The sequence below is a fragment of the Bubalus bubalis genome, chromosome 9 (genome assembly GCF_019923935.1).
Source record: "Bubalus bubalis isolate 160015118507 breed Murrah chromosome 9, NDDB_SH_1, whole genome shotgun sequence".
Classification (NCBI taxonomy): domain Eukaryota; kingdom Metazoa; phylum Chordata; class Mammalia; order Artiodactyla; family Bovidae; genus Bubalus; species Bubalus bubalis.
In genome coordinates this window covers 85,522,980-85,536,332 of record NC_059165.1, presented here as the reverse complement: position 1 = coordinate 85,536,332, position 13,353 = coordinate 85,522,980, and the positions used below count along the sequence as shown (strand labels likewise).

At 40.3% G+C, this 13,353-nt stretch overlaps 1 protein-coding gene across 1 annotated transcript in view; it reads left to right on the top strand.

Annotated features, from left to right (window-relative positions):
• Positions 1-13,353, top strand: part of FBN2 (fibrillin 2) — a 225,342-nt gene that overhangs the window by 155,912 nt on the left and 56,077 nt on the right. Inside the window, exons 26-32 of the mRNA XM_045166621.1 lie at positions 5,526-5,654; positions 6,423-6,548; positions 9,156-9,281; positions 9,741-9,863; positions 10,028-10,153; positions 10,474-10,599; positions 11,707-11,829. Coding sequence (XP_045022556.1) covers positions 5,526-5,654; positions 6,423-6,548; positions 9,156-9,281; positions 9,741-9,863; positions 10,028-10,153; positions 10,474-10,599; positions 11,707-11,829 — 879 coding nt within the window. The remainder of the gene's footprint in view (positions 1-5,525; positions 5,655-6,422; positions 6,549-9,155; positions 9,282-9,740; positions 9,864-10,027; positions 10,154-10,473; positions 10,600-11,706; positions 11,830-13,353) is intronic.

Below are 13,353 nucleotides of genomic sequence, written 5' to 3'. Positions count from 1 at the left end.
GCACATCAGAATTTCTTGAGTGTGTGTGTGTGTGTCTGTATAAACTCTTGCAAAACACCTTTACTAAGTTCAAAACTTATTTCTCTTGGTGCCTATTCTCCTTGATCTCTGGTCAAACCTTCTCCGTGATTTTTGTCTCTCTTTCTTTTCATGCTGTTTCTTTCAATTGTCCTGTCATGCCTGTGATGTTCCTTTTCTAATCTTCACAGACTCTTCTTGCCTTTGGCATTTTCCAGAGTCCTCTGGTAACCTCTCAGAGTTGCATGTGCCACCATGACTTTTTTGGATGGCCTCTGTCAAGCTGACTCTGAGGTGCTGTCTCTAGCCCTCTGTTCCTCCTGAGTTCCACTCTCAAATTTCTGACTTTCATCTAGACAGTTTCTTTTTTCATCTCCCTTTGTCCCACCCCACTTCCTCTGTCTAGGGTCTTCTTTTTTTTTTTTTTTTTAAACTTTACATAACTGTATTAGTTTTGCCAAACATCAAAATGAATCCGCCACAGGTATACACGTGTTCCCCATCCTGAACCCTCCTCCCTCCTCCCTCCCCATACCATCCCTCCGGGTCGTCCCAGTGCACCAGCCCCAAGCATCCAGCATCGTGCATCGAACCTGGACTGGCAACTTGTTTCATACATGATATTTTACATGTTTCAATGCCATTCTCCCAAATCTTCCCACCCTCTCCCTCTCCCACAGAGTCCATAAGACTGTTCTATACATCAGTGTCTCTTTTGCTGTCTCGTACACAGCGTTATTGTTACCATCTTTCTAAATTCCATATATATGCGTTAGTATACTGTATTGGTGTTTTTCTTTCTGGCTTACTTCACTCTGTATAATAGGCTCCAGTTTCATCCACCTCATTAGAACTGATTCAAATGTATTCTTTTTAATGGCTGAGTAATACTCCATTGTGTATATGTACCACAGCTCTCTTATCCATTCATCTGCTGATGGACATCTAGGTTGCTTCCATGTCCTGGCTATTATAAACAGTGCTGCGATGAACATTGGGGTACACGTGTCTCTTTCCCTTCTGGTTTCCTCAGTGTGTATGCCCAGCAGTGGGATTGCTGGATCATAAGGCAGTTCTATTTCCAGTTTTTTAAGGAATCTCCACACTGTTCTCCATAGTGGCTGTACTAGTTTGCATTCCCACCAACATTGTAAGAGGGTTCCCTTTTCTCCACACCCTCTCCAGCATTTATTACTTGTAGACTTTTGGATCGCAGCCATTCTGACTGGTGTGAAATGGTACCTCATTGTGGTTTTGATTTGCATTTCTCTGATAATGAGTGATGTGGAGCATCTTTTCATGTGTTTGTTAGCCATCTGTATGTCTTCTTTGGAGAAATGTCTATTTGGTTCTTTGGCCCATTTTTTGATTGTGTCATTTATTTTTCTGGAGTTGAGCTGTAGGAGTTGCTTGTATATTTTTGAGATTAGTTGTTTGTCAGTTGCTTCATTTGCTATTATCTTCTCCCATTCTGAAGGCTGTCTTTTCACCTTGCTAATAGTTTCCTTTGATGTGCAGAATCTTTTAAGGTTAATTAGGTCCCATTTGTTTATTTTTGCTTTTATTTCCAATATTCTGGGAGGTGGGTCATAGAGGATCCTGCTGTGATGTATGTCAGAGAGTGTTTTGCCTATGTTCTCCTCTAGGAGTTTTATAGTTTCTGGTCTTACGTTTAGATCTTTAATCCATTTTGAGTTTATTTGTGTATATGGTGTTAGAAAATGCTCTAGCTTCATTCTTTTACAAGTGGTTGACCAGATTTCCCAGCACCACTTGTTAAAGAGATTGTCTTTAATCCATTGTATATTCTTGCCTTCTTTGTCAAAGATAAGGTGTCCATATGTGCATGGATTTATCTCTGGGCTTTCTATTTTGTTCCATTGATCTATATTTCTGTCTTTGTGCCAGTACCATACTGTCTTGATAACTGTGGCTTTGTAGTAGAGCCTGAAGTCAGGTAGGTTGATTCCTCCAGTTCCATTCTTCTTTCTCAAGATCGCTTTGGCTATTCGAGGTTTTTTTGTATTTCCATACAAATTGTGAAATTATTTGTTCTAGCTCTGTGAAGAATACCGTTTGTAGCTTGATAGGGATTGCATTGAATCTATAAATTGCTTTGGGTAATATACTCATTTTCACTATATTGATTCTTCCAGCCCATGAACGTGGTATATTTCTCCATCTGTTAGTGTCTTCTTTGATTTCTTTCACCAGTGTTTTATAGTTTTCTATATATAGGTCTTTAGTTTCTTTAGGAAGATATATTCCTAAGTATTTTATTCTTTCCGTTGCAATGGTGAATGGAATTGTTTCCTTAATTTCTCTTTCTGTTTTCTCATTATTAGTGTATAGGAATGCAAGGGATTTCTGGGTGTTGATTTTATATCCTGCAACTTTACTATAGTCATTGATTAGTTCTAGTAATTTTCTGGTGGAGTCTTTAGGGTTTTCTATGTAGAGGATCATGTCATCTGCAAATAGTGAGAGCTTTACTTCTTCTTTTCCAATTTGGTTTCCTTTTATTTCTGTTTCTGTTCTGATTGCTGTGGCCAAAACTTCCAAAACTATGTTGAATAGTAATGGTGAAAGTGGGCACCCTTGTCTTGTTCCTGACTTTAGAGGAAATGCTTTCAATTTTTCACCATTGAGGATAATGTTTGCTGTGGGTTTGTCATATATAGCTTTTATTATGTTGAGGTATGTTCCTTCTATTCCTGCTTTCTGGAGAGTTTTTTATCATAAATGGATGTTGAATTTTGTCAAAGGCTTTCTCTGCATCTATTGAGATAATCATATGGTTTTTATTTTTCAATTTGTTAATGTGGTGTGTTACATTGATTGATTTGCGGATATTGAAGAATCCTTGCATCCCTGGGATAAAGCCCACTTGGTCATGGTGTATGATCTTTTTAATGTGTTGTTGGATTCTGATTGTAGATCGTTTCACTCGGGCTTGAAACCTAAGACTTAATTTTGACCCCTCCTTCTCCCAACAGACAAGTGACAAGGTTTTGTATATTCTTCCATCAAAATGACTGTTTCAAGTATTTCTTCTACACTATTCCTAATGCAGGTTCAGCTCTTCAGGACACAGACTCTGAGCAGAGATGAGCATGCTGGAATCTTATTGGGAATTGATTTTGGGGCCAACGACTTGGGGAGGAAGGGAAAGGAATCAGAAGGGGCCTGAAGGAAAAGTTAGGCTGTGATGCAGTGCCAGTGTGGTCCTCAGCACCCGCAATGGCGAAGCTCTGCATCTTTCTGGAAGGCACATCAGAATTGTCTTGAATTAGGGCACAGGGGCTTGGTGTTGACATAGCTGCATGATGAATATTTGGGTACATCCACCCAGAAGAGGCTGTGATTGTGGGGAGCTGAGGTTTCTCCTGAAGGTAGCCCCCACCTCGGGACTTTCTGGCCTCCACAGTCCCACAAGCAGAGGGCAAGGGCGTGTGAATGCTTCCTTCCTGAAGCAGGATCTGGGCAGCACATCACAGTCTCTCCTACATTGCAGATTCCTCCAGCATCTCTCACCCCCCAGCCCGTAACTTCCCCCAGTCAGATCCTTCAGTTTCACACCCACCAGGTTTTTCATGCTAAAAAGCAGGGCTTAGTTTGTGTAACTTTCCACAGAGCAACTTCCATTGACTCAGACCACCCTAGACCTGGATAAGGAAGCTTCTCCAGTTCTGACTGCTCTGATTTTGGCGTGAAATTAGCCACATCATTTAATGACTCTGAAACGTGCCTTGTTTAAATTGTTCAAGAGAGAATTTCATTAACAGCACTGGTGCTGTGAGCTATAGTGTGAAAGGCCAGCAGGACATGGGTGGCTGCCCTTCTTCATAGCGCAGAAGGCCCATCTGCTGCTCCCCACGTTGTCACCATACCTGTCTTGCCTATACTTGCATCATCATCAGCCTCTCTGTAACTCCCTGTTCTCTGAAGTGCATTAATTTTCTTTACCTAGGCATTTTATCTCTTGACTTTCTATTTGTTCTACACCTTTAAAGTTAGAATTTCTGTGCAAACCTTCCAGGATCAATTCAAAAATCACCTCCTTTAGAATACTGATTATTAACAGAGAATAGCTTTTATTTATATGTACAGCACTCTTTCTATAAGATAAAGAAATGTCGATTCACTTACTCCTATGAGACAGGGTCTAATACACACCCCATTTTACAGATAAACAAACTAAGGCACAGAGAAATTAAATGATTTTCCCAAGACCCTACACTCAGAAAATGACAAGAGTGGGATTTGTGTCCAGCTCTCTGGTTCCAGAGTTCAAAGTCTGCACTGTGCAGCTCCCACCACATCACAGCAGCCAGAATTTGTCCCTCCTCTGCCATTGAATTTGTTCTGTGTTTTCATATGGTTCTCATTACCAGTTCCTAGATACTGACAGATAAAAAATAAGGTAATTAGCATACACATTATTTACCTGCTTAATTGAATCAATTGATTTTGTTAAGACTTTTGTTCAAAAGAAAGGTGTCTGGATTTTCAATATATATGTCCTGCAATTGGGAAAATCAATAGAGAAAAACCAAAAGCCAGGGGAAAGCTGGGACTGAGACCACCCTCTGCCCAAGGAAACATGTGCAAATTAGCTATTTATAAATCCTGTGAGAGAACAACTTAAAAATTAAAATTCACCAAAATAAACATATGCTGGCAATAACATTTTCCCCCCACTGTGACAAAAATGGTTAAACAAGTCATATTTTCTTAATCACATTTTATAAGTATGACTACTCTGTTGAAAATCTTGATTTTAGGAATGGGAGATTTCTCACAGAATCCTGTTTTTGAGAACACATGTGCTACTATTAAAGATTCTTATTCACCATACTGTATAAAAAATGACAAACCCAAAAGCCCATCATTGTCCTTTGTTTTCGATGTTAAAAATCAGATCAGTAGGCTCTTCCATCTGAATATGACACAAAAGCACAGTTGGAGCATGTTCCGTGACCCCGCCATGAATGTGTGTTCTCTGGCTCAGGGCTCAGTAGTTGCATCCACCTCTGAAGCTGTCCCTGGGCCAGCCCAGCACCCCTGCTCAGAGGCGGCAGCCCCCACAGGCCCCCACAGGGGTGGACACGGCTAGTGCCTCGGAACTAGCATGGCCTTCGGGTTGTGCATGGGACCCCGTCTGTGTGGCCACTGCTTCCTCGTCTGCCGCCCGCCTTGTTCCTCTCATACCACAGTTGCTTGCTTCATCCTTCTGTTACCATTTCTAAACCATAAAGAGAAATCCACAATTTCAGAGTTCTTAAAGGCCAAAAGCACCTGCCCGTTGGCTGTGACAGTTTTGGCAGTTGGGGAAAGGAATGTGCCTGCAGCCCTGTCCCCATCTAGGGGATCTCCTGAAAACACATCCTCCTCCTGCTCACCCGATTCCTCCAGCACCTTCACTTAGAAGGCCACATCTCTCTGTTCCTTAACACCGTCTCCTCTCACTCTGGTTTTTTTTAATTTCTTTTAAACCCTGTGGATAGACATTGACGAGTGCAGGATTTCTCCTGACCTCTGTGGGAGCGGCATCTGTGTCAACACGCCGGGCAGCTTTGAGTGCGAGTGCTTCGAAGGCTATGAGAGCGGGTTCATGATGATGAAGAACTGCATGGGTAAGCCGCTCAGGTTTGGAAACAGGTCCAGCACAGACTCGTCAACGCGACCTTGGCTTGTCTCAGAGCTGTTAACAGTGTGCTTGGCAAGGAGCTGTGGCGAAAGAGCACAGATCTAAATGTCAAACAGGAAATCTGCTCCTCTCTAACTCTAAGGGAGTCCCAGCCTCTTTGCGCCTTAATGACAGTGAGATATTGAGACTGAGTTCTGTTTATTTATAGAATCTGAAATCACCACAGACTAACTACTGAGCAGGGATTCACTTAAAATGTATGGCGTTGAATGTTGACCCCCAAATTTATTTATTGTTAGGAGAATCCCATGTTCTTTTCCTGACATTACACAAGCTCTTGGCATCACCCACCTTTTAGCCCACTGTTTCATTTTTAGCAACTTTTAGGGCTCACCTCATGGGATGTACAAAGTGATCAGTCTAAGATTTTTTTATCACCTTGATTGGAGATAGAGACATATGACGTCTGGAGTTTAGACTGATGGAAAGCAAGCACTGTTTATTTTTACCTCTTCTGAGGCTGGTCGTTTCATACAAGTAAATGCCTTGAGAGCTCACTGTCTTTCAAAGGAGAACGTGATACTTAAATCTACTAATCATAGAGAAAGTGAGGAGAACCTGATCCCCTCTTGTATTAACCCAGCTCCTACGTTTGAATCACCATGACTCAGATAATGAATCTTTCTCCCAGTCTGTGTCCGTGAACAGTTTTTCCGCAGAGTTCTTTAATGGCTCTCACGTTTTTACCTTTCAGACATTGACGAATGTGAACGTAACCCTCTCCTTTGTAGGGGTGGCACCTGTGTGAACACTGAGGGCAGCTTTCAGTGTGACTGCCCACTGGGACACGAGCTATCACCATCACGTGAGGACTGTGTGGGTAAGTCTGTCTCCTCAGCACATAAACCCTCCCAATTCAACCTGTAAAGAGCATAAAGATCAGAGGTTTTTCTAGTGAACTTGTTTGGGGCATATGAAACCTAGCTGATTAAAATTTGGGAGTTCAGAGTCCACACATCTGGAGTCAGGCTGTGTGTCTTTAGAGAATGCTTTGGTGACACACTCAGATGAGTGGCATTACCCCTCTTCCCCTCTTTTTTGTTACAAGCATTCTGGAAGGGACCCTGCCCTGTGTCAGGCCTTGGAGTTCCCTCCTCCGGGTCGGCGGGGGTGGGACGGCAGCTTCTGTTGGAGGGGCTGCTCCCTGATGGTTCATCTGTGTACAGAATTCTGTGCACAGAATCCACCCTATGCCCTGTGTCTGCCATCACAGGGTCTGCTCACCTGGGTGTGAGCACATGCGCTCCCTCCAGCCGCTCCTCACAGAAGCCCTGAGGCTTTCCTGGCCCTGAGCTCAGCAGGTGCGAGAAGAGAAGACCACCGCTAGGTCCTGAAGCATTCCACAGGCTTTAAAACTTTACTTTAGCCAGGAAACGTTTTCTTCACAGGAAATCTTTCTCAAAGATGTAAGCAAATAAAACAGTTTAAAATAAAACAGATCCCACACTCCCAAATAAAAGCATTTGAACACATCCTGGTCTACACGTGCCTATTTATAACCCATATTTATATCACTGGGCTAATGATTAGGTGAATCTTAAATCATAGACCAGACATTTTGTTTACTTTTTTTTTTTTTATTGCTATATTTATTTGAAATAGTTACCCATATAATCCACAGATAATTTCTATAGAAGACAATTATATGGAATAATTTTGTGCAGATTAGTATATAAACTTCACATGGTTTAAAAATCTATTTCTGAATGACTCCATAATATTATACAATTAATAAGAGTTTGCTGCAAAAATAAAGTCTTCCTTGTTTTCTTATTTTATTGTGGCTAATAAATTTATTTGTAATAAACTGACTATACATTTGTATCCTGAGCAGATGAATTCTGATGGTGGCTTCTCTGGTAGCTCAGTAGGTAAAGAAACGGACTGCAATGCAGGAGACCAGGGTTTGATCCCTGGGTTGGGAAAATTCCCTGGAGAAGGAAATGGCAACCACTCAGCATTCTTGCCTGGAACTTTTAATGTTTTTACTGAAGGAGTCTTTAAATTTTATAGAGCTTTACAATTTTTAAAAGTTTTGCATATGCGCTTTCATATAATCCCATAACACTTTTTTAGCCCCACCCCTATTTTGCCCCTCCCCTTTCTTCTCCCTACTGCTAACCACTAGTGTGTTCTCTGTATCTGTGAGTCTGCTTCATTTTTCAAAGTTATTATAAAAAGGTGAATTTAAAGGTTTTAAATATTTTAAATTCCACATTAATAATAGTACAAAAAGGTATTTCACACAGATAATTACAGAATATTTATTCATATTTGTGGTACTAGTGACTCAGATCTGTTTCTTAGTTCAGAAGTTTATTTTGCTAATTAATTTTCATATTTTTATGAATTTTTTATGACTGGATTTTATAGCTGAAAAAGTTTCCCTCAATGTTATAATGCACATTATAAGATGTGTATTTTTGCATGTTCAATAAAATATTTCATGACTATGAACATAAATCACATCATCCTCATGATCTTGAGAATTGAAAGTGAATTTCTTGTTATATCTGATTTTTTTCCTAGATCATGTTTGACAAGTAACTTGTGTAAGGAATGTCTCTCTACCATTTTCTTGCTCTTCTATTTTTGCATTATTAGTACTAGTTTCTTCAACAGATCTTTTCAGGAGTTTTTTTTTTTTTTTTTAAGATATCTGCCCATCTTATAATAGCTTATTTAAAAGCAGTCAATATAATCTATAATCCACCTGTCCAGGCTCACTAAACACAATGCCATGAAAACTTGAAAAGTGAGGGCCCTGTTTCCAGCCCTTCTGTTTTGTGGAACCAGCCGTTTTCCTTCCGGAACCGTCATGTTATTTAGACAAGTGACCATCCTGTTTAGGACCAGCTGAGCATGCGAATTCATATATTAAGTATCACCCAGCTTTATTTCTGGCATGTGCTCAGTGGATGCCTAGAAAGCGTCCTATATCTCTGTCTCTATATATTTCATTTTATATTGGGTTTCTGAGTTCTTTAGTCGTAGGTTACTAGAGCTAAATACATGTCAAATGAAACACTGTCTAAAAGGATGGGGTCTAATGTGGTACTCACTAGCCACATGTGGCTATTTAAATTTGATTAAAATTAAATAACATTAAAAATTCAGTTCCTTAGTCATACTCGCCACGTTTCAAACACTCAGTAACAGCTACGCATGGGGCAGCATGGATGTGAAACAGTTCCGTTAACATAGAAACTTCCCCCGGACAGCGCTGTTGCAGATAGAACTAAGAGAAATATAGATGACAGCATTTTCTTTGAATTCCCCCAGGAGATCACCTCTCTTCCCCCTGAAGTATTGATAAATAAAACCCTTTGGATAATGATAAAGCCCATTGCTCCAATGCAGCATATTCTTGATAGTTTAAAATGACATTGTGATTTCATAAATGTTAATTCTGTGTATCTTTTTATAGATATTAATGAATGCTCTCTGAGTGACAATTTATGTAGAAATGGGAAATGCGTAAACATGATTGGAACTTATCAGTGCTCCTGCAATCCTGGGTACCAGGCCACGCCAGATCGGCAGGGCTGTACAGGTAAGGAGGCCAAGCGGGTCTGGAACTTGCATTTCTCAAGTCAGCCTAGGAGTGCTTCTGATACTGAATATATAATGACGTCAATGGGAGTCCTTTGTCCTAAAAGTGAATCTAAGTATGGGGGCAGATCTCTAAGATCCCATGGTTTGGTGGTTTTGCAGAGGAACCTCTGCTTTTAGCCTAGAAAGCGTCCTATATCTCTGTCTCTATATATTTCATTTTATATTGTGTTTCTGAGTTCTTTAGTCGTAGGTTACTAGAGCTAAATACATGTCAAATGAAACACTGTCTAAAAGGAAATGAACCAAGAAAGACTCATGGTGCAGTGATAAATCAGCATGAATGGTGGGGAGAAAAATCCAAACCTAAGCTTTATCTGTTTAAAAAGAAAAACTCTCTTTAAAAAAAAGGGGGTGGAGAGTGGCTCTGACAAGTGACGTGGTGGTCATGTTTTCACAGATATTGATGAGTGCATGATAATGAATGGAGGCTGTGACACGCAGTGCACTAATGCGGAAGGAAGCTATGAATGCAGCTGCAGTGAAGGGTATGCCCTGATGCCGGATGGGAGGTCATGCGCAGGTACGGGACGGAAAATCCACGGACTGTGCGTGCATGTGTGTGTCTGGTTCATTTTATCTTGCGAATCTGGCTTCAGATATTTTGAGTGGAACTGGATGGAAAAGATACGTGAGCTTAATAAAAGCCATTCTTGTTTTCATTTGATGTTGATTTTGTGCCATCAGATATTGATGAATGTGAAAATAATCCTGATATCTGTGATGGTGGGCAGTGTACCAACATTCCTGGAGAGTACCGTTGTCTGTGTTATGATGGCTTCATGGCTTCCATGGACATGAAAACGTGCATTGGTGGGTATCATGCGAGCAGGATAAATATTTATGTACAGTATGCACACACACATATATACATATAAGAAGAAGAGGCTTTTTTGGTTATTTTTAAAATTCAAACCATTGGATTAGAAGGTGTAAAAGCGGAAAAGGAAGAACTGTTTGAAAGAAAAGCCTTAAAGACAGAATATTTATCTGCAGTACTGGGTCCTGCAGAAATTAGACACTATATTTGAAATTTTGTTTGTATATCTCAATATTATTCTATTCATTTTTTAAAATAGCTTTTTAATCTATAGAATGAATAAATATTAACCACGGTATTGAAAATTCTCTAGACGTGAATGAGTGTGACTTAAATTCCAACATCTGCATGTTCGGGGAATGTGAGAACACCAAGGGATCCTTCATTTGCCACTGTCAGCTGGGGTATTCAGTGAAGAAAGGGACCACAGGATGCACAGGTAGGTGTCAAGCTTGTATGCCCTGTGTTTCAGCTTCTTGCCTTTCGGAGGTTAACCTGCAAAATCGTTTGTTCCCTGGAATGTCTTGTACTTTCACCCACACCAGGCTGTAGCAGTAATGTGATGAGAAACTGGCCCAGAGCACGTGTAATGTGTTTAGTTCTTCTCTGTGGTAGATGAGCATGATCTGAGCCATCGAGCCACAGACCTCGCTGTGAACGGGCTTGGACCCAGAGCAGGAGGATGGGCGTAGAATGTGGCCCCCGTGGTTCTCATGTGCTCTTGGGGCAGCATTCACTTTCTTAATAAACCTGCTGCCCCATCAGGAGATATACATAAAGAAGGAGCACCAAAAGACCTGGGGGAATCTCAGTTGTTGCTAGGTTTCGCAGTGCTTTTAAACCAACAGAAATTAATCTAAACTTTATATTTAGACTCTTTTTCTTCCTTTCTTTCCCTCATCTTTTTCTTTTCTTCTTTTCTCCTCTCTTTCCATTTGCTTTTACCTTCTTTTCTCCCTACCCAAATTTACTCTTTTTGCCTTTGTTCTTGGTTCATCCCACCCACTTTATCTCTTATTCTGTCTCTCTACTAAATAATTTCAGCCTTTTAAAAGAGGGGATGGGGGTTGAAGTCCCAAGGTCAGTTCTTTGGGCCAGATGTCCATCACTGCTTAAGGTTCTTGTAGGGGTATTTTGCTCAAGCCAAGTGGTAAGTAACTTAGACTGTAGCCCAGGCCTTCCTTAAGCCTGAACCTCCAGGAAACAGCAAGTAAGGAAAGAACTGTGCGTGTTCATATATGTATACATGTACACACACAACATATGCAAGGTACTATATACATATACTGATAAGCATCTGGTCATTTTCCAGGTAACATTTCCAGGGAATATTTTTGTATATTGTGGCTGGCAATTTCTTTCAGGGAATTGTTTGACTTGGATCATGTACTTCCAGATTCTGTTGGAATCTATAAACATATTAAAAATTAATGAGGTTAACATTTTCTCTGTGTTTCCTTTAAAATTTTGCCTGTACAGACATATCTTGAAAGTAGAATTAATTAGGTTGTCTCTTATCTTCTCCATATTCACTATGGTTTCTCAGATGTGGATGAGTGTGAAATTGGTGCCCACAACTGTGACATGCATGCCTCGTGTCTAAATGTCCCAGGAAGCTTCAAATGTAGCTGCAGAGAAGGCTGGGTTGGAAATGGCATCAAATGTATTGGTGAGTAGTTTGCAAATGTAAATAAGCTTTGCTAAGACACAAAATTCCTAGAGGCTGTTCTTTGCACAGTTGTTAACCCACATACTTCAATAGGAACATGCCTCTTATTTTCATTTATTCTCTTGGAAAATCAAAGGCTGTATTTCACTGCAAGATAATTCCTGTCCAAGAAGTTTCCTTTAACCTTGGTATAAGTGATCAAATTATAACAATATGCCTTGGCATCTGCATTTTAATGTGTTGTTGTTCAGTAAGTTATTTGATGTGCTGCCAGAAATCTAAACAGCTGTAGGATGAAAAATGACTCATGTATTTTCAGTCTTTTCCTAGGGTAATCATAAGATATAAAACCCAGTGAAATAAATGAAGGGAATGTAAAGGGGTTTTTTTTTGTTTTGTTTTGTTTTGTTTTTTCAGAAAACCTAAGTCTGTAATAACTGATTGATAGCAAGCTTCTTAATAGAAAATAGAATTCTTCTTCTAGGGAAACCTAAATGTTTTGGATTCCAAGAGGCCAGATTAGAAGGAGAATGGGAAGACAGTTGCCATTCTCCAAGTTTTATGGTTCTTGACCAGAGGCTAGGAAGTCCTTTATAGCTGTAAGGCAGGGACCTGGATTTTACTCTTATATCATTCATAGTGCTGCTTGGTATGCTCAGTGTTTTACGTGCCTTAACAATAAAGTGTGTTCCAACATATAAAAATTATCCAGCTCAATTCAAAATACCAATTAAAGCAGGTGAAACTGGCCTCCCCACAATTCCTCATTAAAACCCAATAAGCCTGTGGTAAGGATTCGGTGATAGTTTTAAGATCTCTTATTAAAAACAAATTAGTTTATTTGAATGTACTTTCTTATCCACTCAGTTGTTTTATACTTGTCAAATGTTTGTAGCTGACTAGAATTTGAATTATCATAGTTTCTAAATAACTTTGCTAAGGAACATTCAGTCATGGCATCAGTAAGTCCACTAGCTCCCTACCCTTGCCTGGACATCTTTTTATCATTAATCCAATGACTTTTCAGCCATATCCCCATTCCCGTTATTCTAGTACTATTTGTTTACTGTTTTTCTCCTTTTCTAGCCTCCTTTTTTTGTGCTTATTGCCCATCTGTCACTTTGGCCAACTATTGGAAAATAGGCTGCCTTCAATACAAGAGGTTTAACCACGTCCAGGCACCAGATCCATCTGCTTCTTTCCAGCTCCATCCCCCTGCTCTTGTTGCAGCTGTTTTCCGTCTCAGTCTCCCCAGCCGCCTCCTCTCTGTTAGTTGCTAAAAGACCTCCTCATGTGTTTGCTCCCTCCCTCTCTGGTCCTCCTGCAATCCATTCTCCACATAGCAGCCAGACCAATTTTTTAAACCATGGGTCTGATTTCTTCATAATTGTCGTTTTAGCCCATTGAATTCAGGATAAAATACAGCTTCCTTCACATGGTTTAGAAGACCTGTGTCTCTCCTGCTTCACCTTCCATTATCCTGAGTCTCCTACATTGTGCCTTATCACTCTGACCTCCTTTAAT